We start from the raw sequence: 19861 nt of genomic DNA, 5'->3' as shown, positions 1-19861 counted from the left end.
TTTTTTTTTTTTTTTTGGTTGGACATTTTTAAGGCTTCACAGTCTTCAATTTTGTGGAAATAATTTTAGGTATTTTGATCGGTCAATGAAATTTTTTACACAGAAAAATATTATTCAGTGACTTGATCTCTTTTGGTAGGTTATTTGAAGATTTTTTCGTATTTATGGTCAAACATCATTTGGAATTTACCAAAATAATGGTTGGAGGGTTAGGCTTCACCGTTTTAGTTTTAGGTTAAGAACACATAAACAAACTTATTTTGGTTCATTTAGATTTCAGTCTATTTGACTTAAGAGGTGAAGCCATGAATAAAGACTGATTAAAAAAAAAACCTGGTAAAGCCTTTGTGTTGAAGGGAAACAATTCCATGGAATGTATCCGATGATGCCGCTTTCTCAAGTTGAAGGGAAACAGTTCCGTAGAATCGTTTTTTGCCGCAAAAGACTAACTGACATGTTAGTTGAACAGACCATAGAGTCGGGAGTAAAGCATCAGCAATTCCGGCCCAATTGTTGTCATTGACATGACCTGCCTACGGCCGTGGGAGTTCATTGATAGCTTGGAAGAATTGATTGCGGTTGTTTGTAGCATGTAACGGTAAAACGCTAAAGTGTGCATACTTACTCTCTTTTATGGTCTGTTCGACTTACATGTCAGTCAGTCAGTCATCCACAGCAAAAAACGACTTTAGGGAATTGTTTCCCTTCAACTTGAAAAGGAGGAGGCATTGTCAGGTCCATTCCATGAAGGATCATTACATGAGAACACAAGATTTTCGCACCATAAACTTTGGCAATATTGATTTCATCGTTCCATCCGTCATATTAGCTTGTAGAGTTTGGTGAAAAAGATCTGTAAGATATAAAAAAGAAAATACATAAACATAGAGTCTATAGAGAATTAAAAAAATAGAGAAAAATAAGCTAATGTGCAAGGGACTAAAAGTGTGTATATGTATTAATGGTAGTTGGTGGAAAAACCATTAATTGTGAAGAGGAAGCACACTAAGAAATTAATCTTTAACCTACATTGTTGAGTTTGTCCCATTTTCTTTTGGTTATATGCAATTGGTTTTATGTGGTTCTTAAAGAGATATAAATAAAAAAAAAGACAAGAGAATGAAAAGAAGTAGACTGTGAGGTAATGGTGGTTGGTGGAAAAACCATTAAATGGAAGAAAAAGCAACACTTTGACATTAATCTTTGCTCTAAGTTCACACCAAAAAAATTCTTTTTATTAAGTTTTTGGGTTTGTTGATATGCTTTTTTTTTCAACGGAAATATATATGGTCTTGAAAGAGATCGATCAAGTCGACAGATGTGCCCTTTTTTTTAAACGGAGATTTTGCATGTGGATAGAGGGTGGCAGAGTCGTCGTTGGGACAAGATTGCTAAAGAGATCGATAAAGTCGACATATGTGCTTTGTGCTTAGACGAGTACAATTTCAACGACGAGAAGCATCTTGAAAGTGTGATTGGGTTTCTCTGCCAACAAGTGTACCACAAACGCTGCATTCTTCCGTATGTTTGGGAATGGCAGGTTTATAATGCAAGAAGAAAGACCGACAATCATGTTACGTGTCCATTATGCTCTACTAAATTATGTTGAGGGGATATGTTGTGTGTGTTTAGGGTGTGATAAACCGTTTGTGTGTTTGCTAAGTTATCGCTTTAAAATCTCTTCTGTGTGTGTTTTTAATAAGGACATATGATTGTGTGTGTCTTGTTGGTTTAATGAATAAAAGAGAGATTTTCTAAGCGGCTCCATATGGTTTCATGAATCACATCGAGAATGGGGAGAGCTTTTCTTTTCTCTAAATGGATTTTCTAAGTTTTGAATTATGGTTCCTCATTAGACTAGTTAGTTTTGAATTAAGTTTTTAAATGTAATGTTAGTTTAATTTAAGAATCACACTAACTATATTATGTACTAGTTTTTTCGCCTCCATTGGTGAACCTCAAATATGAGTATCTAAATTATTTAATTACAAACTTCACAAAACCATACCAATAGTCCTACTAGTTTTGTACAAGTATACACAAATCAGTATTTCCATGAAGAAGAACTCAAGAAGGGTTAAAAAAAAAAATGCTGGTTAGTAGGTTTCTTTAACACATACCAAACCAGGGTTATAAACTCGAACTCCTCCTCTTTTAATTGGTCCAGACCGTGTAAATACATCCCTTAACCAGTCAGTGGTTGCCTTTGGAGGAAGATTTCTAACGTGATTGATGATTGGTCAGTGAATTTTACACTAGAAAATATTATTCAATGACTTGATTTTTTTGGTAGGTTATTTGAAGTTTTTTTTCCTATTTATGGTCAAACATCATTTGGAATTTACCAAAATAATGGTTGGAGGGTTTAGGCTTCACCATTTTAGTTTTAGGTTAAAAATACATAATCAAACTTATTTTGATTGTTTTAGCTTTCAGTCAATTTGACTAAGAGGTGAAGCCATTAATAAAATACTCATTAAAAGAGGGAAAAAAGCCGAAAAATCCGCCATCTATTTTTATTTGGACATTTAATACCTCGTATTTTTTTATTGGAAGAAAAATACCTCGTTTATTTAATTTTGTCTAAAAAAATATTCGTTTATATACCGGTTGGTGAATTCATACCACGAGTTAACAGACATAAACGGACGTTACAAAATCTTTTGACGGTGTTAAAATTTAACAACACATGTTTTAATTGATATATACAACTGTTTTGGTAAATTTCTTAAATTTAACAATACATGTTTTAATTTCTTAAATTTCTAGTGGCCCAAAAAGTAAGGGCTTTCGACCCTGCCACACCTCCTATTAATATTCTAAATGCGGTGCGACAACACCGTAAGGAAGAAAAAAAGGAAAAAAAAAAGCGAAAGGGAAGAAAAACAGCCATGAATAGCCGCCGTATTCCTTCACCGCTTCCACCGTATGCACCCCTTGTTGAACAGCCGTGCGGATTCAGAAGGGTATGTGGGATTCAGAAGTTTATAATTTTGGTTTCGGTTCGGTTAATTTTTCCTCAGATTAGCTGCTCTGCTAAGTCATAATTAATTCTTCTGCTTTTTCCTAGTTCTACTTGATTAGGCCCGCACGCCGATATAAAACAAATATGTGAAACTTTAAGTAGTTTTTCAAATATTAGTTTTTATATTTTATTTGACTTTTATATAAAAATTCAAATATAGAGTTCATTTATTTCACCTCACAATATAATTTAATTATATATATGACATTACAGTAAAGTAATTTATTTTTTTGCACTAATCCTGATCGGTAAGACTCTTATACTTTTCATATCAAAATAATTTGTGCATTATACCAATATGATAACTTAATACAAAATAATTATCGAAGAAAAAAAAATAAAAACTAATGTTATCTCATATTTGAAAACTAACATTATCTTAAATATATTGCTGAAATCCCATACATAATAATTTTAATACTTGTCCAACTAATTTTAAATTAAAAAAAAAACTAATTTTAAATAAAACTATATTGACATTTTCATAAATTAATCAGAATTTCACATAAGATCTTATTTTCTCAAATTTTTATACTATCTTGAAAACCAAAAAAATTAAGAACACATAATCAAACTTATTTTGGTTGTGAAGCCATGAATAAAAAGACTGATTAAAAAAAAAAAAAACATGGTAAAGCCTTCTAGGCCTAATAAAGGGGCTAATTCTCAAGAACTAAAGGCCCAATAGACCTTGTAAGTAAAGGGGCTAAAGGCCCAATATAATACACAGTAGATACTAGAGAGTTATTAAGGGCTCCAAATCACCAACACCTGTTATGAAAAAAACCATATAGTATAAAATAAAATAAAATAAAATATAAATGAAAGTGAGAGAGAGAGGCTAATTCACTAATTCGCGTATTAAGTGTATTTTTTTTTTTAGCGTCTTTCCCATAAGGAAGGACGACGACCAAAACAGCTGAGAGCGAGAGAGAGAGAGAGAGAGAGACCGAGAGAGCGAGAGAGGGACCTAGGGAGATCTCAACAGCGGTGTTCGTTCCTTGAAGAGACACCTCTCTCTCTCGACGACGCGCATTCCCAATTTCATACATTCTCCGTAAGATTTGATTGTGAGTCCCCTCTCTTGTTTCCCTTCTCTCTAATCCTTTGTGGCGGGAACATCGATCCTCTTGCCGTCTGCGATTTCGCTTTCTTCGTTGTGTATCTCGTTGTATCGGCTTCGAATTGCGTTACGTTATTTTTCAGTGATTGTGTTCGTCTTTTGTTTGTTACACATTTGGTTTGCTTTTATTGGCTGCTTTTGTTGTTGTTATTGTGTGTATTAACTTGTGAGTTTCGCGTTAGGGATTCTCCGAAACTAGGGTATGATGATAGTGATTTCTCTATCTCGATCTTTGGGTATGGGTTTTGATTCCTTGGGTTTCGTTTTGGTTCCTTGGCTTGTTCGATTGTTGCTCTCAATTGGTATGTAATCGGTGAATTTTGTCCGATGGTTTCAGATCTTTTCCTAATTCGATTGGGATTGCGATTGTTCTAGGGTTTAATGCTATCTCCGTAACTGCATTGCTTTTCTCAGCTTTTTTTCGTTGTGGTTTCTTTTTCACATGATCTCTCAAGTTCCCACTTGCTAATCTATGGACTCTTTGTCAAATCAGAGTTGAAATTAGAATCGGTGTCCTGGGACTATGTGCTATCATTTGCATATTTTTGCCACATATATGTACTTGTTTACACTTTTGATGCAATTCCTGCCCATCTTGGCGTGGATGAGCTCTTTGCTACGTTTCCTTGATGTTTCTAACTATGATTTCACGAAAAGCCAATATGATAATTACTAATAGGCACCTTGTTATGTATGCCGTAGGTCTGTTTTGCCATTTGAAGGATGCCTCTACTAAAAAAGAAGTCACATAGACTACTGGAGCCACCAAATAACTTGGAGCCTCAAGAACTTGTTTATCAAGTTCGTCTCACAAAGGAGATTTTTCGAGATTATCAGTATCCTTTTTATATTGCTCTTGCAATTTATGAATTGGAAAACATGAGAGTATTTTTAAACTTATGTTTCAAATATTTCCCATCTCTTTATGTGTCCAATGTTTCATTCTGGAACAATCTTTATTCATATTATCCTTCCAAGGCTTGGTTGTTCATGTTTATCAGTGCACATGTCCGTGTCAGAACTATTTGTTTGCTTTGCTTAACATAAAATTAGATTGTACTTGAAGAGGATTAATCTGTACCGCAAGCGAGTTTGGACATGTAAATCTACTGGTAAGACTACCTTGACCTACGAGGAGGCTTTAGACTCGGAAAAACTGGCAAGCAAGAAAGTTCAAACTCTGGCGAGAGAGCTAGTCGCACCTGCTTTACGCATCATCCAATTCAGTAAGTTTTTAACTCCTTCCTTGGTTATATTTATTCTTATGATACGAGTGTGTTTAAGTCTTGTTTTATTAAGTTGTAATTATGTGTACATTGAGGGCTGTAGCATAAAGTGTCTGTATCTTCTTGGGACCCCGGAACCATGTGAGAGTTTCAATGCCACACATTTAAAGTTAGATGTGCCTCTATAGTCTATAATTCATAGAATGGTACCGGTTGGTTGCATTTACTACTGTCACATGTCTGGTTCTGACACAGACTACACTGTCAGGGGAAAGGAGTTAAGGATGTGCACCTTGGTTGTGCATCAAGACTGCCTTTTTACCATTTTGGTGTTTCTGTCAGTTTTGTGAATCAGCAATCCCTATTTACTGTTTGAAATTTGTTAGTGTAAGATAAATTTCTAATACACGAAATCTCTGTTTTATGACCACTACTTCTGACTCTTTTTCTTCCATTTTGAAAAGGTACGCTGTCATTGAAAGATCTTGCTGACAAAATAGCGACAGAGTTGCAAAATTGCTTTTACGCTGGTGCAGAATTGTATGGAAAAAAGGATGGGGAACTGCATCCGTGCAAAATCTTGAAGATATTAACAGATGGGGATAGTAGACCTCAGTATGAGGTAGGCTTCCTTGACAAAGATAAGGAAATAAATGAGAACACAGTGCTGTTTGGGGAGGATCTGTCATGGAAGAAGTTTCCAAATAGTAGAAACTTTCTGAAGTCTTTCATTAGGGATTCCACATGCCACAGTATACCTTGGGTAGTAAATGATTATCTGGCTAAAGCACATGATATCACGAGAAAAATTCCCAAGGAACTTCAGAACAAATATGTCTTTCAGAATGGAGAACTGGTTCAACAAAGAAAGCAGGTAGAAGTAAAGTACATCACCATTTAATAAGTTGTAGCATTGCCTAATAATTAGTTGATGTACTTATCAGTTTTGTCTCATCGCTAAACTATAGGAAGGTAAAACCGGAAGGGAAAAAGGAAAAAGAAAGAGAGCAGAAAATGGTAAACAGATTGCAGAGGAGACAGATAGAGGTATAATTGCATGGATGCTCTGCAATTCGTTTCCAATTCAATGTTTCCTAATGTTTCGGCAAAAGTTTCTTTGCAATTTTTAAAGGAATTTTTTACCATACGCTGGTTTTTTCTTTTCAGATGTTAATGAGTCTGAGGAAGAGGCTATCAATTATCCAATTGAAGATTCACTGTTGCCACCTGATCTTGATGACACTGATATCACTCAGCGGCCTTCTCTTTCGCGGGATTTTAGTGTTCCAATGGATTGTGTTGGGGATCTACTTATGGTCTGGGACTTTTGTACCTCATTTGGTAGACAGTTGCATCTATGGCGATTTTCTCTTGAAGACTTCGAAAATGCTGTCTGCCACAAGGAAAGTAATGTGGTTCTTATCATGGAGGTGCATGCCTGTCTTTTCCGGTTCCTCATCAATGAACGTGGGGATAATTTCAAAGCTTTGCAGAGAAGGAGTCGCAAGTCAAAGGTCAGATCTTCGTCTCATGGAAATCATCCTTAATTAACAAAATTGGCCACACAGTTATAAGCTATTCGCATTCAACATTAAGTCGCCAATCTTGTGATTTTTAGTTTTCTTTGTGTTTGATGGCCTCTTTGTTGCTTTATTTCAGATAACATTGATCACATGGGGAGAGTATCTTTGTGATTTCTTGGAATCAGTCGACGCTTCTGATTTGTGCATTGACCTTGGAACGATTAGGCGGGGACATTATGGTCTTTTGGACCCAATTGTAAAATTGAAAATCTTAAGAGAAATAGTGAACCATATAACTGTAACAAGTATGTTCAAGGGGGAAATAGATGAGCTTGTTGAACAACGGCATGCCCTTGGAGCTGCTAGAAGAGAAGAAGCGTTGACAGAGGCCCGACAGAAAAGAGAGGAGAAAGAACGGTCCAAAACTGGCGAGGAATCTAATGGAGTTTTAGACAATAGTAGGTTGGAGATAAAGAAAATTAGCTCACAAGAAACAGAAAGTAGTGAAGACAGCGAAAAGAAAGAGAGCACTGCAGGGGGAAGCAAGATGGAGAATGGGTTTGTTTCTTCAGAAAATTTTGAAAAATCAGAGAAAAGGTANCCTGTCTTTTCCGGTTCCTCATCAGTGAACGTGGGGATAATTTCAAAGCTTTGCAGAAAAGGAGTCGCAAGTCAAAGGTCAGATCTTGGTCTCATATGCTATTCGCATTCAACATTAAGTCGCCAATCTTGTGATTTTTAGTTTTCTTTGTGTTTGATGCCCTGCTTGTTGCTTTATTTCAGATAACATTGATCACATGGGGAGAGTATCTTTGTGATTTCTTGGAATCAGTCGACGCTTCTGATTTGTGCATTGACCTTGGAACGATTAGGCGGGGACATTATGGTCTTTTGGACCCAATTGTAAAATTGAAAATCTTAAGAGAAATAGTGAACCATATAACTGTAACAAGTATGTTCAAGGGGGAAATAGATGAGCTTGTTGAACAACGGCATGCCCTTGGAGCTGCTAGAAGAGAAGAAGCGTTGACAGAGGCCCGACAGAAAAGAGAGAAGAAAGAACGGTCCAAAACTGGCGAGGAATCTAATGGAGTTTTAGACAATAGTAGGTTGGAGATAAAGAAAATTAGCTCACAAGAAACAGAAAGTAGTGAAGACAGCGAAAAGAAAGAGAGCACTGCAGGGGGAAGCAAGATGGAGAATGGGTTTGTTTCTTCAGAAAATTTTGAAAAATCAGAGAAAAGGTATGGCTTATATCATATTTACTCATTAGCAGAACATTTGGTCTTCAGATCACTTGGGAGCTCATTTTTCTCATGGTAGTAACAGGCTTATGGGGAATGTCTATCTGAGAAAGCACAAAAGGCAGATGACGGGTATTAAAATCGAACCAAAGGAGGAGGAGAAGGGGGAGGAAGATGAGGATGGAGCAGAGGAGGAAGAGGAGGAAGAGGAGGAGAAAGGGGTTTCAGTGAAGAAGCAGGAGGCAAAATCAGCAAGTGAAGATGAGAAAGGAACTTTGGAAAGGAGGGGGCCCGAACAGAGGGTAGAGTCCTTCCCCCTCATAATTATTTTTGATATGTGGTTGTTTTCATATATGCACGTGTGTGCTTTTTTGTTTATGCACATCAAGTGTGAACTTTTTACTTTACATGCAGAGGCAATATTATGAACGAGAGATGGAGAAAATAGTCATACGTACAAACCCCTTAGGTAAAGATCGGGATTACAACAGGTACTGGTGGTTCCGAAGCAATGGTAGGATATTTGTTGAGGATTCTGATTCCAAAGAATGGGGATATTATACCTCCAAGGAAGAGGTATCATCAATCCACATGGTTCATTTCCTTGTTTGATCATTTAATTGTATAGATCTTGTTCAATTTTGTGTATGTTTCTTGATATCCAGCTCGATGCATTGATGGGATCACTAAACCGCAAAGGAGAGAGGGAACTGTCATTACATATGCAGCTAGAGAAATTCTATGACAGAATATGGTCAGTTATAGCTTCCCACTTTTCTTTTGCATAATCTGCATTATTTATTATTCAGGTCACTTGTTCTATCCTCACTTTGATGCACATGTAGAAGAGTAACACCACATTTATCAAAGTCTCCTTTGTTTATGTGTCATGGCTTTAAAACCTGGCGATAACTTGTGATTTGCAGCTCTACACTACAAAAGAGGACGAAGGACATTGCTCACAACATAGAAATGGAAGAAGCAGTGGTTAGGAGATCTACCCGTGTCAGAGCTCCACTTCATGAAAATCCAGCTAGTGCCTTCTTGAAATATGTTAACAAGTGGAAAGAGGACTAATCACGTAGCAGAATTCAATTCTGTATAGGAAAAGCTTGTAGTTGCAGTTGCAGCCATAGCCAAACTTACCATTTTCAGCTTGCCTTCTCTGTTTTTTTTTGGCTCAGTTTAGGGTTTAGTAGAGCTTTACAATTTACAACAAAAAGGCATAGCCTTATGGTGAAAGGCAAAGCTTGAGTAGAAAGATGGTGTTGGGTTTTGTTTTTTCACTGTTACCATTCATCATCACCTTCTTTTCAGTACTCTTTGAATCTGAGGTTCCATTATTTCTTTTTTGCCGGGGAAATTAGAAGTTTTTATTACGATTTCTAAAATGCTTCTATATTTTGGTTAGTGGCTATTCCTAAGCTTTGTTAGGCTAAACCTTATTTACAAGCTTACAAAGTTGTCACTCATATGATTATTTCTCTTTGATTGATGTTGAGATTTTGAGGATTGAGGTTCGATAATTTCGATGGCATAGGTACATTAGGTAGTTCAACATTTGAATTTACAGAATTACTTTAAAAAGTCAGCTCTCATATTCAAATTTAGGTGATCGAAAAGAAATTAATCCAAAAATACTATGAATCATAAATCCAAAATTGCTTAGCTTGTAAAAAATAACATGGCAATATAATTTTCTTACAAAAAATACCTTCATAAGAAGGCAACTTTTATAGATTTTGTATAATTAGAAAATCAAAGTGTTACAAGAATAACAAGAGATAAAACCTTCAAAAGCTATAAAGTTTGAAAACAAAACATACCATTAAGAAAAAATCTAGCGGGAACGAAAATTTCTATTTGTTTTTTTCTTGTCAAAGCCAGGAGCGACTCTTATACCAGGAACGTTTTTGAGACCCATCTTGCCAAGAACATTTATAGGGATAGCTGGAGGGGTGCTAAGTCCCATACTGCGGCTGAACTCATTAGCTAACTCCACCAGTCTGGTCGTGTCTCTTGCAATCTTCTTCTGTGATTTGTAGTAACCCAACCACGCCTGATATGCTGCCTCCTTGTTCGTCATTTCCACTTGGCTAATCCCTTTCTGCACCTGATTTTGAACATGTTTTCTCACATTCATCAATGCTCACTCGAGTCACATACTCTTAAAAAATATATTTTAAACATTGGGGACTTGCATCCCAATATAGTTTAGTATAGCAGTCTGGTTGTTATGGGTTGCTACTTGCTAGCAAGTTAATTTTGAAAAAGGCTTGCCAAGTCCAGTAGAGTCACAAATTCATATAGTATTTGAAAAAGCTTACCTTTTTCACAGCTTCATGGTCTATTGGCGGTAAAGCAGTCTTTGTGATGGGCAAGTCTTTAACAGAAGATAAAAAGTACTCTTCCCACGGTGCCAACAATAGTACACCTTCTCCTTCCTTACCTTTCCGCCCAGTTCTGCCAAGTCTATGTATATATTGTTCCCTGTCTGATGGCAATCCCATCTGCAAAAGCAACATATACACAACGACTTCAGTAAAAAAACGACTAACTTTGTAGCAACTGTTCCATTCTATAATGGAAAACTACTATATGGTTTACCTGTACGACTAGTGACACATCAGGGTAATCAACACCACGAGCAGATACATCGGATGTTACAAGGATAATACTCTTGGACTTGCGGAACTCATCAGAAACTCTGGTTCTGTAACTCTGCGGTTTTCTAGAATGTATCTCTCTGACGTTCAGGCATAGCTTACCAAGCAGATCAGCCACCAATCTTGTGACCATAGCAGTTGTACAGAAAATGATAATCTGCAACAGCAAAGAGATTGTGTTAATCCAGACATACAGTGGTGATTCACAATGGCATTGGAGGAAGAATATTACCTTATAGCCCACATTTTCTGTGATGTGTTCTTTCAGAAGACCATATAGAAGCGAGAAATGTCTATCCAATGATGCAATCATGTACATTTGTGTGACCTGGGAGATAAAACAGACATGAGAAACCAATAACATTCAATCATAAGGCCATTCGTTCACCTGAACTTAAAAAAGCAATCTTTTACCTTTTGATGCGTCTCCCCTGCCCCCTCTTGAACACAGTTGACGAACTCATGATCCGAATTCAGAGCAACATGGCATATTTGACGGACCTTAATACCAAAACAACACGATTCAAGATTCCAACCCAAAAGTGAGAGTCTTTGTGCAAGAAACTGACACTTACCTCTTCAGGTACTGTGGCGGAAAATAAAAATGTCTGTCTCTGCTTCGGAACAGCAGCTATTATCCTCTCAATATCCCTTCGGAAACCCATGTCCAAGAGATGATCAGCTTCATCAAGCACAAGGACTTTCACACCCATCAACCTTGTTGCAAATCCGGACGTGTTGTCGATGTGGTCTTTGAGCCTTCCGGGTGTAGCCACGAGAATCTGAGATTGTGCAAATATGTTATTATTTAAAAATATACAGAGACAAAGATCATCATCTCTGCAGCTACTTTGACTACAGGGAAGAGAAAAAATGCAAAAAATGTAATGCATAAGAGGCTAAATCAAGGAACATATCCTATGATTGGAAACAATCCTAACTTGTTCAGCGAAATACATTCTTTCTGAATATATCTTTCTTAATTTATATTCTTAGCCATTTAAATAATGAGTTCATATTGTTTTAGTGAAGAACAACCAAATCAGTTTGAACAAAAAATAAATGCAACTCTAATGGTCAGATAACAAGTTTCATTTTAGAAGTCCAGCTCAATGGCAATGCAAGATTTGTTCAGAAATAAGTTTAAATAAATACAGATTGAAAATTTTACCTGGCATGGACNAGAGATTGTGTTAATCCAGACATACAGTGGTGATTCACAATGGCATTGGAGGAAGAATATTACCTTATAGCCCACATTTTCTGTGATGTGTTCTTTCAGAAGACCATATAGAAGCGAGAAATGTCTATCCAATGATGCAATCATGTACATTTGTGTGACCTGGGAGATAAAACAGACATGAGAAACCAATAACATTCAATCATAAGGCCATTCGTTCACCTGAACTTCAAAAAAGCAATCTTTTACCTTTTGATGCGTCTCCCCTGCCCCCTCTTGAACACAGTTGACGAACTCATGATCCGGTTTCAGAGCAACATGGCATATTTGACGGACCTTAATACCAAAACAACACGATTCAAGATTCCAACCCAAAAGTGAGAGTCGTTGTGCAAGAAACTGACACTTACCTCTTCAGGTACTGTGGCGGAAAATAAAAATGTCTGTCTCTGCTTCGGAACAGCAGCTATTATCCTCTCAATATCCCTTCGGAAACCCATGTCCAAGAGATGATCAGCTTCATCAAGCACAAGGACTTTCACACCCATCAACCTTGTTGCAAATCCGGACGTGTTGTCGATGTGGTCTTTGAGCCTTCCGGGCGTAGCCACGAGAATCTGAGATTGTGCAAATATGTTATTATTTAAAAATATACAGAGACAAAGATCATCATCTCTGCAGCCACTTTGACTACAGGGAAGAGAAAAGATGCAAAAAAAATGCAAATGCATAAGAGGCTAAATCAAGGAACATATCCTATGATTGGAAACAATCCTAACTTGTTTAGCGAAATACATCCTTTTTGAATATATCTTTCTTAATTTATATTCTTAGCCATTTAAATAATGAGTTCATATTGTTTTAGTGAAGAACAACCAAATCAGTTTGAAGAAAAAATAAATGCAACTCTAATGGTCAGATAACAAGTTTCATTTTAGAAGTCCAGCTCAATGGCAATGCAAGATTTGTTCAGAAATAAGTTTAAATAAATACAGATTGAAAATTTTACCTGGCATGGACTCTTTTGCAAGCGTCTTTGCTCTGTAGGAAGCTTTGTGCCTCCAATCACAACTTGAACACCAATAGATGGGTGATACTTCAGCAAGATGTTTGCTTCTGCAGCAGCTTGACAAGCAAGTTCCCGAGTAGGGCATACCACAAGCACAATAATTGGGGGATTCCTATTATCCCGGCTTGCAGGAGGGGATTTGATAACAGCTTCGATTGATGGAAGCTTCAATATAAACATCAGCATTAAGAACAAATCCCACTGAAGGCTGATAAAATCCTATCTGACCAACTTAAACGCATGAACTCAAGAGTGTAGAATGTCTCACCAAAAATGCAACAGTTTTCCCAGTGCCTGTTTTGGCCTTGGCTAGGACATCTTTACCTGGAAAGCCAAGGAGTTCAAAAGGGAAACATATTAGCGGAACAATAAAAAATCAGCCAAGCTTCAAAAATGTAGTTCTCAATCATGCGAATGTTTTATTTTTGCCTTATAAGCAACTCCAACAAGAATGAAAGAAAAGTTCACCTTTGAGAATGAGAGGAAGAGTAGCCTCCTGTACAACAGTCATTGTTTTAAATCCAGCATCCGCAATTGCTTTTAGTGATAAAGGAGACAGAGGGAACTGATCGAATCTGTAAGACCATAAAAAAGTATTCTCAATCAAACAGCAATGTATATGGTCAGAGCAAGTCACATACAGAAGAATAGCTCTAAAGCAATCTCCTCACTTGCATAACACAAAAAGAGACTAAATTGTACCCTCTTTAAAATGCAATTGCTACTAAGAGAGTTCATAAGATAATCTTTAGTTAAACAAATAATGTACCTTGTCTTAGACAAATAAGAATCTGAAGTTTTAGCAATTTGAGCCACCTCCACAGGCTTAGTAGAAGCTGCTGCTTTCTTGATAAGAGGCTCATCAACATCATCAGATTGGGCTTCTCTTCCCCTCTTTGGACCTCTATTGTTGTTGTTGTTGTTGTTGTCCTTGACTTGTTTTACCGACTCATCTTCCTGGTCACTCGTGAGCTTTTTCAAATGTTTAGCGCGAAGCTCCCGTCTCTTCTTACCGGATTTGGGTCCATCGGAATTCATGGAAACGAGAAGACCCAGAAAAGATGGAAGAGAAAGATGAAGGAAGAGCGTGTATGCCTTCAACTGTAAGGCTTTGTCAACTACCAAGTTCCCGCCGTCGGTAAATTTAGGGTTTAAAAGGTTTTGTAGGAAACTCAATTTTAGGGCTTAAGGGGTACATTAGAGAAAAGAGTGGCCCAAAATATCTCCCAACAAATTAGAAAAACAAAACGGCACGTAGTTTGCTCTCATTGCTTTGAAATGTCTTTTTATATCAGAAACACCTTTTATTAAAGGAAATTAGTTCAATTTTTTCAAGATCTTCAGAACTTTCCAATTTGCCTAAACTTGGTCAAATTTTTTGTTATATTTCTCATCATGAAAGCTTGGAACTGTAATTTTCGTATTGTAAAACAATGTCTTAAGTGCTCTTATGTTACCAATTTTATGAAAGATAACAATGTGAGTCGTGTGATGGTAAGAAGTAAGAACAAAGAATACTCTATGGTAACTAGCCATTACAAGCAAAAGATTTTCATAAGGTAACTTTTATCGGATTTTTTTAGTTAGAAAGTCTTAAAAGTGTAGCAAGAATGACAAGAGATTACACTTACAAAGCATTAAAGTTTTCAGACAAAAAAGCAAATCACTAGCTTAAAGAATCTACTTGGTTCTAAGACCAGGAACGTTTTTGAGACCCATCTTGCCAAGAACATTTTTTGCGATAGCTGGTGGGCTGTCAAGTCCCATGCTGCGGCTAAACTCATTGGCTAACTCCACCAGTCTGGTCGTGTCTCTTGCAATCATCTTCTGAGATTTGTAGTAACCCAACCACGCCTGATACGCCGCCTCCTTGTTCTTCATTTCCACTTGGCTAAGCCCTTTCTGCACCTGAATTCAACAAATCTTATACTCATCAGTACTCAACTCATGTCACACTCTTCAAAAATCTTAGCTTTTGACTTCTAAGAGTTTTGTGTTATGAGATTCAAATTCTGTTTCAAGTTCCCTTTGTCATTCTAGATTGCCAGCAAATATGAGTTAAGAAAGGCTTGCCAAGTTCAGTAGAATCACAAAATTCATGTGAGTTCATCATTTATATGAAAAGGCTTACCCTTTTCACAGCCTCTGGGTCTAGTGGCGGAAGAGTAGACTTGGTGATGGGTAAGTCTTTAACAGATGACATGAAGTACTCTTCCCATGGTGCCAATAATAAAACTCCTTCCCCTTCCTTACCTTTCCGCCCGGTTCTGCCAAGTCTATGAATATACTGTTCCCTGTCTGATGGCAATCCCATCTGCAAAAGCAAACAACTTCAGTAAAGAAATAGAGATAAAATTGTTACTTGCAGAACAATTCCATGTCAGAAAACTGTCACCTGTACGACTAATGACACATCAGGGTAATCGACGCCACGAGCAGATACATCGGATGTCACAAGGATAATAGCCTTGGACTTGCGGAACTCATCAGAAACTCTTGTTCTGTAACTCTGCGGTTTTCTAGAATGGATCTCTCTGACGTTCAGGCTTAGCTGACTAAGCAAATCAGCCACCAATCTTGTCACCATAGCAGTTGTACAGAAAATAATAACCTACAACAGCAAGGAAATTGTGTTAGTTTAGAGAGACAGACATTGGTGATTCAGAATAGCAATAGAGAAACAGACGTGTTACCTTATAGTCCACATTATCAGCAATGTGTTCTTTAAGAAGCACATATAGAAGAGAGAAATGTCTATCCAGTGATGCAATCATGTACATTTGTGTGACCTGGGAGATATAACAGACATAAGAAACCGATAAATTCAATCATACGACAGGTGATTCACTCAAATCAACCTAAAGAAATTCTCTTTTACCTTTTGGTGCGTCTCCCCAGTACCCTCTTGTACACAATTGATGAACTCATGATCCCGTTTCAGAGCAACATGGCATATTTGGCGGACCTTGACACCAGAAAACACAGTTCAAGATTCCAACCCCAAATTTTGAGAGCCTATGTACAAGAAACTGACACTTACCTCTTCCGGTACAGTGGCAGAAAATAAAAATGTTTGTCTCTGCTTAGGAACAGCGGCAATTATCCTCTCAATGTCCCTACGGAAACCCATGTCCAAGAGATGATCAGCTTCATCAAGCACTAAGACTTTCACACCCATCAACCTTGTTGCAAATCCAGAAGTGTTCTCAATATGGTCTTTCAGCCTTCCGGGTGTAGCCACAAGTATCTGAGAGTTTTAAAATATGTGATTAATCAACAATATATAGATACAGCTGGCTGTACTGCAGCCATCTTAGAAGGTCAACTTAAAGGAATTGCAAGATTTGCTCAGAATTAACTTCACATAGAGTGGCAAAAGAGATCGATCTTTTATTACCTGACAAGGATTCGTTTGCATACGCCTTTGCTCTGTAGGAAGCTTTGTGCCTCCAATCACAACTTGAACACCAATAGATGGGTGATACTTCAGCAAGATGTTTGCTTCTGCAGCAGCTTGACTGGCAAGTTCCCGAGTAGNTAAGAAATAGAGATAAAATTGTTACTTGCAGAACAATTCCATGTCAGAAAACTGTCACCTGTACGACTAATGACACATCAGGGTAATCGACGCCACGAGCAGATACATCGGATGTCACAAGGATAATAGCCTTGGACTTGCGGAACTCATCAGAAACTCTTGTTCTGTAACTCTGCGGTTTTCTAGAATGGATCTCTCTGACGTTCAGGCTTAGCTGACTAAGCAGATCAGCCACCAATCTTGTCACCATAGCAGTTGTACAGAAAATAATAACCTACAACAGCAAGGAAATTGTGTTAGTTTAGAGAGACAGACATTGGTGATTCAGAATAGCAATAGAGAAACAGACGTGTTACCTTATAGTCCACATTATCAGCAATGTGTTCTTTAAGAAGCACATATAGAAGAGAGAAATGTCTATCCAGTGATGCAATCATGTACATTTGTGTGACCTGGGAGATATAACAGACATAAGAAACCGATAAATTCAATCATACGACAGGTGATTCACTCAAATCAACCTAAAGAAATTCTCTTTTACCTTTTGGTGCGTCTCCCCAGTACCCTCTTGTACACAATTGATGAACTCATGATCCCGTTTCAGAGCAACATGGCATATTTGGCGGACCTTGACACCAGAAAACACAGTTCAAGATTCCAACCCCAAATTTTGAGAGCCTATGTACAAGAAACTGACACTTACCTCTTCCGGTACAGTGGCAGAAAATAAAAATGTTTGTCTCTGCTTAGGAACAGCGGCAATTATCCTCTCAATGTCCCTTCGGAAACCCATGTCCAAGAGATGATCAGCTTCATCAAGCACTAAGACTTTCACACCCATCAACCTTGTTGCAAATCCAGAAGTGTTCTCAATATGGTCTTTCAGCCTTCCGGGTGTAGCCACAAGTATCTGAGAGTTTTAAAATATGTGATTAATCAACAATATATAGATACAGCTGGCTGTACTGCAGCCATCTTAGAAGGTCAACTTAAAGGAATTGCAAGATTTGCTCAGAATTAACTTCACATAGAGTGGCAAAAGAGATCGATCTTTTATTACCTGACAAGGATTCGTTTGCATACGCCTTTGCTCTGTAGGAAGCTTTGTGCCTCCAATCACAACTTGAACACCAATAGATGGGTGATACTTCAGCAAGATGTTTGCTTCTGCAGCAGCTTGACTGGCAAGTTCCCGAGTAGGGCATACAACAAGCACAACAATCGGGGGTTGCCTGTTATCCCGACTCGGAGGAGGAGATTTGATAACTGCTTCAATTGATGGAAGCTAGCAATAAACACCAACGATAAGAAGTAAGAACAGATTCCAATCGAAGGCCGATCAATTCCTAACTGACCAACTTATGTCCATGAATCCAAAGGGTAGAATGTCTTACCAAAAATGCAACGGTTTTCCCAGTGCCTGTTTTGGCCTTGGCTAGGACATCTTTACCTGAATAAAAGAGCCCGGAAGAAACCAAGGATTTAAAGAGGATTTTTAAAACAATCAATCAAGCTACAAAATGGAAGTCGTGGCAAATTTGAGGAATCCTGAAGACACAAGTTTCTAAGTTTTTTTTTTTTTAAATACCTATTGGCTATTGCAAAAGTGATTGTGAGATGTCGTCAATTAGAATTCGTCACTACATCTCTAAACCATGGTGTGTTTTTTTCTAATTGGCCTTGTAAATAAGGCTCATGAAGAAAAAAGTTCACCTTGGAGAATGATAGGAAGAGTAGCCTCCTGCACAACAGTCATTGTCTCAAATCCCGCATCCTTGATAGCTTTTAGCGATAAGGGAGACAGAGGGAACTGATCAAATCTGTAAACCATTTACCATAAAGAGAATTCTCAATCAAACAGCACTAAATGATCAAAGTAAGTCACGTACAGAAGAATAGCTTCCTCACATGTAAAATAGAAATGAAGATTGAAAGTGATAATATACCTCGTCTTAGACAAGTAAGAATCTGAAGTCTTGACATGATCACTCCTTGGCATATCAGTCTGGACAGCCTTAGCAGAAACCACTTTCTTAATAACAATCTCATCATCTTCATCATCCTCATCACTACTACTATCTTCACTAAGCAAATCATCAATGCTTCCCGATACTATCCTCATCTCGTCCTCGTCACTAGTATCTTCCTCTTCCTGTCTTAAACCTCTCGTCTGTTTCCCCACTCCCCTGTTGTTTTCCAAACCTCGCTCTCTCCTAAACCCTGAATCTACATTTCTCTCATTCCTTCCACGGAAAGAAGAAGACTCACTACCCTTTCCTTGAATACGACCGTTCCTTGCACCTTCTCGATTCCTAAACGAATCGGACGTGGTTCTCCTCCTGTCCGAACCCCCAAACCTATCCATCTCACTTTCCTTTCCCCTTCTCGCACCACCGAACCTATCAGATTGACCTTCCCTTCCCCTCCTTGGACCTCTACTACTGTTATCCCTGTCTACTACGTTTCTACGAACCAACTCTGGACCAGAGTTATCTTCGTCGCTTGTGAACTTCCCACGGGAAGAAGAACCAGTCCTCAAATCGCTAACCCAATCACTAAGCTCCGCCTCGTCCTCAATCAAGCTCTTGGACGCGCGAATCTCACCTCCAGGTCCACTCCGCCGCACGAATTCGGGTTGGGATCTCTCAGGTCGGGTTGAGAAATTGACCCGGGAACCTAATCCGATGTACTTTAACCTAAAGGGAAAGGCTTTGGATAGAACAGGGACGGAACGAAATGAATAGATAAGTGCGCCTGAATTCATGGAAGGGAGACGAGTACAAGGAAGAGAATGAGTGATGAAACGTACACCGAGAGGGAACTTCAAGGACATATCTTGCACTTGTAAAACTACCAAGTTTCCCGTCGTCGGTGGTGACCGGAGAGAATTTGTAAGTTGAAGATAAGGAAAGAGTCGAGAGAGGGTTTTACAGTAAAACACACACACGATAAGGGGTTTTAAAGGGATAGGAACTGAAGCAGAGAGACACTTGGTACTAAAACGATGACGTTTAGCGCGACAGAAAAGAAACGTTATGTAGTTTTTTCTCCCATTGCTGATAACAAAACGGTGAGTTGTTTCTGAAACCCTGATAATTACTAAATTACCCTTCGTCGAGGGAAACTCAGAAACACGTGAAGTCTTTTAGGGCTTGATGGTTTAGGAAGTTTTAGTTAGCCCATACAAAAAGCCCGATAAGAAACCCAAAAGGATGTAATGTTATCAGATTATGCTAAACCGGTAGTTGAACCAAAGCAAATTGTGTC

At 38.0% G+C, this 19861-nt stretch overlaps 3 protein-coding genes across 6 annotated transcripts; 1 reads left to right on the top strand and 2 right to left on the bottom strand.

Annotated features, from left to right (window-relative positions):
- Positions 3887–9491, top strand: LOC104769083 (DDT domain-containing protein DDB_G0282237-like). 2 transcript variants are annotated; one of them, XM_019242536.1, is made up of 11 exons: positions 3887–4095; positions 4851–4984; positions 5202–5374; positions 5839–6248; positions 6343–6421; positions 6542–6888; positions 7034–7494; positions 8221–8443; positions 8556–8717; positions 8807–8895; positions 9068–9491. In XM_019242536.1, the coding sequence occupies exons 2-11, from the start codon at positions 4872–4874 to the stop codon at positions 9216–9218; spliced, it is 2208 nt and encodes a 735-aa protein (XP_019098081.1). In that variant the 5' UTR covers positions 3887–4095; positions 4851–4871; the 3' UTR covers positions 9219–9491. The 2 variants fall into 2 exon arrangements, with proteins under 2 accessions (XP_019098081.1, XP_010491512.1); XM_010493210.2 differs by having other exon boundaries at positions 3888–4097; positions 8227–8443.
- Positions 9857–14222, bottom strand: LOC104769082 (DEAD-box ATP-dependent RNA helicase 25-like). Of its 2 annotated transcripts, none has more exons than XM_010493208.1 (10): positions 13826–14222; positions 13525–13631; positions 13325–13380; positions 12997–13221; positions 12398–12604; positions 12237–12323; positions 12054–12149; positions 10749–10964; positions 10469–10651; positions 9857–10254 (listed from the first exon to the last, which is right to left on the bottom strand). In XM_010493208.1, exons 1-10 carry the CDS (start codon positions 14092–14094, stop codon positions 9982–9984), a joined length of 1719 nt encoding a protein of 572 aa, XP_010491510.1. In that variant the 5' UTR covers positions 14095–14222; the 3' UTR covers positions 9857–9981. The 2 variants fall into 2 exon arrangements, with proteins under 2 accessions (XP_010491510.1, XP_010491509.1); XM_010493207.1 differs by lacking the exons at positions 12054–12149; positions 12237–12323; positions 12398–12604 and adding exons at positions 11040–11135; positions 11222–11308; positions 11383–11589.
- Positions 14592–19522, bottom strand: LOC104769081 (DEAD-box ATP-dependent RNA helicase 26-like). Of its 2 annotated transcripts, XM_019242444.1 has the most exons (11): positions 18541–19522; positions 18308–18414; positions 17989–18044; positions 17795–17879; positions 16454–16593; positions 16097–16303; positions 15935–16021; positions 15750–15845; positions 15452–15667; positions 15188–15370; positions 14592–14964 (listed from the first exon to the last, which is right to left on the bottom strand). In XM_019242444.1, the coding sequence occupies exons 1-11, from the start codon at positions 19425–19427 to the stop codon at positions 14737–14739; spliced, it is 2292 nt and encodes a 763-aa protein (XP_019097989.1). In that variant the 5' UTR covers positions 19428–19522; the 3' UTR covers positions 14592–14736. The 2 variants fall into 2 exon arrangements, with proteins under 2 accessions (XP_019097989.1, XP_010491508.1); XM_010493206.2 differs by lacking the exons at positions 15452–15667; positions 15750–15845; positions 15935–16021; positions 16097–16303; positions 16454–16593 and adding exons at positions 16653–16868; positions 16951–17046; positions 17136–17222; positions 17298–17504 and having other exon boundaries at positions 17655–17879.

The sequence above is a fragment of the Camelina sativa genome, chromosome 20 (assembly GCF_000633955.1).
Source record: "Camelina sativa cultivar DH55 chromosome 20, Cs, whole genome shotgun sequence".
NCBI classification, from domain to species: Eukaryota; Viridiplantae; Streptophyta; class Magnoliopsida; order Brassicales; family Brassicaceae; genus Camelina; species Camelina sativa.
The sequence above is the reverse complement of the archived record's forward strand: the minus strand, read 5'-3'. Positions and strand labels throughout refer to the sequence as shown.

Coding starts and splice junctions, on each gene's coding strand:
- LOC104769083 (XM_019242536.1), top strand. CDS start 4,872: ATGCCTCTACTAAAAAAGAAGTCACATAGACTACTGGAGCCACCAAAT. Junction 4,985..5,201: donor GAGATTTTTCGAGATTATCA/GTATCCTTTTTA, acceptor ACATAAAATTAG/ATTGTACTTGAAGAGGATTA. Junction 8,718..8,806: donor ATTATACCTCCAAGGAAGAG/GTATCATCAATC, acceptor CTTGATATCCAG/CTCGATGCATTGATGGGATC.
- LOC104769082 (XM_010493208.1), bottom strand. CDS start 14,094: ATGAATTCCGATGGACCCAAATCCGGTAAGAAGAGACGGGAGCTTCGC. Junction 13,381..13,524: donor TCTTCCTCTCATTCTCAAAG/GTGAACTTTTCT, acceptor TTGGCTTTCCAG/GTAAAGATGTCCTAGCCAAG. Junction 10,255..10,468: donor ACCATGAAGCTGTGAAAAAG/GTAAGCTTTTTC, acceptor GTTCAAAATCAG/GTGCAGAAAGGGATTAGCCA.
- LOC104769081 (XM_010493206.2), bottom strand. CDS start 19,427: ATGTCCTTGAAGTTCCCTCTCGGTGTACGTTTCATCACTCATTCTCTT. Junction 17,223..17,297: donor CTGCCACTGTACCGGAAGAG/GTAAGTGTCAGT, acceptor TCTGGTGTCAAG/GTCCGCCAAATATGCCATGT. Junction 17,047..17,135: donor CTGGGGAGACGCACCAAAAG/GTAAAAGAGAAT, acceptor TATATCTCCCAG/GTCACACAAATGTACATGAT.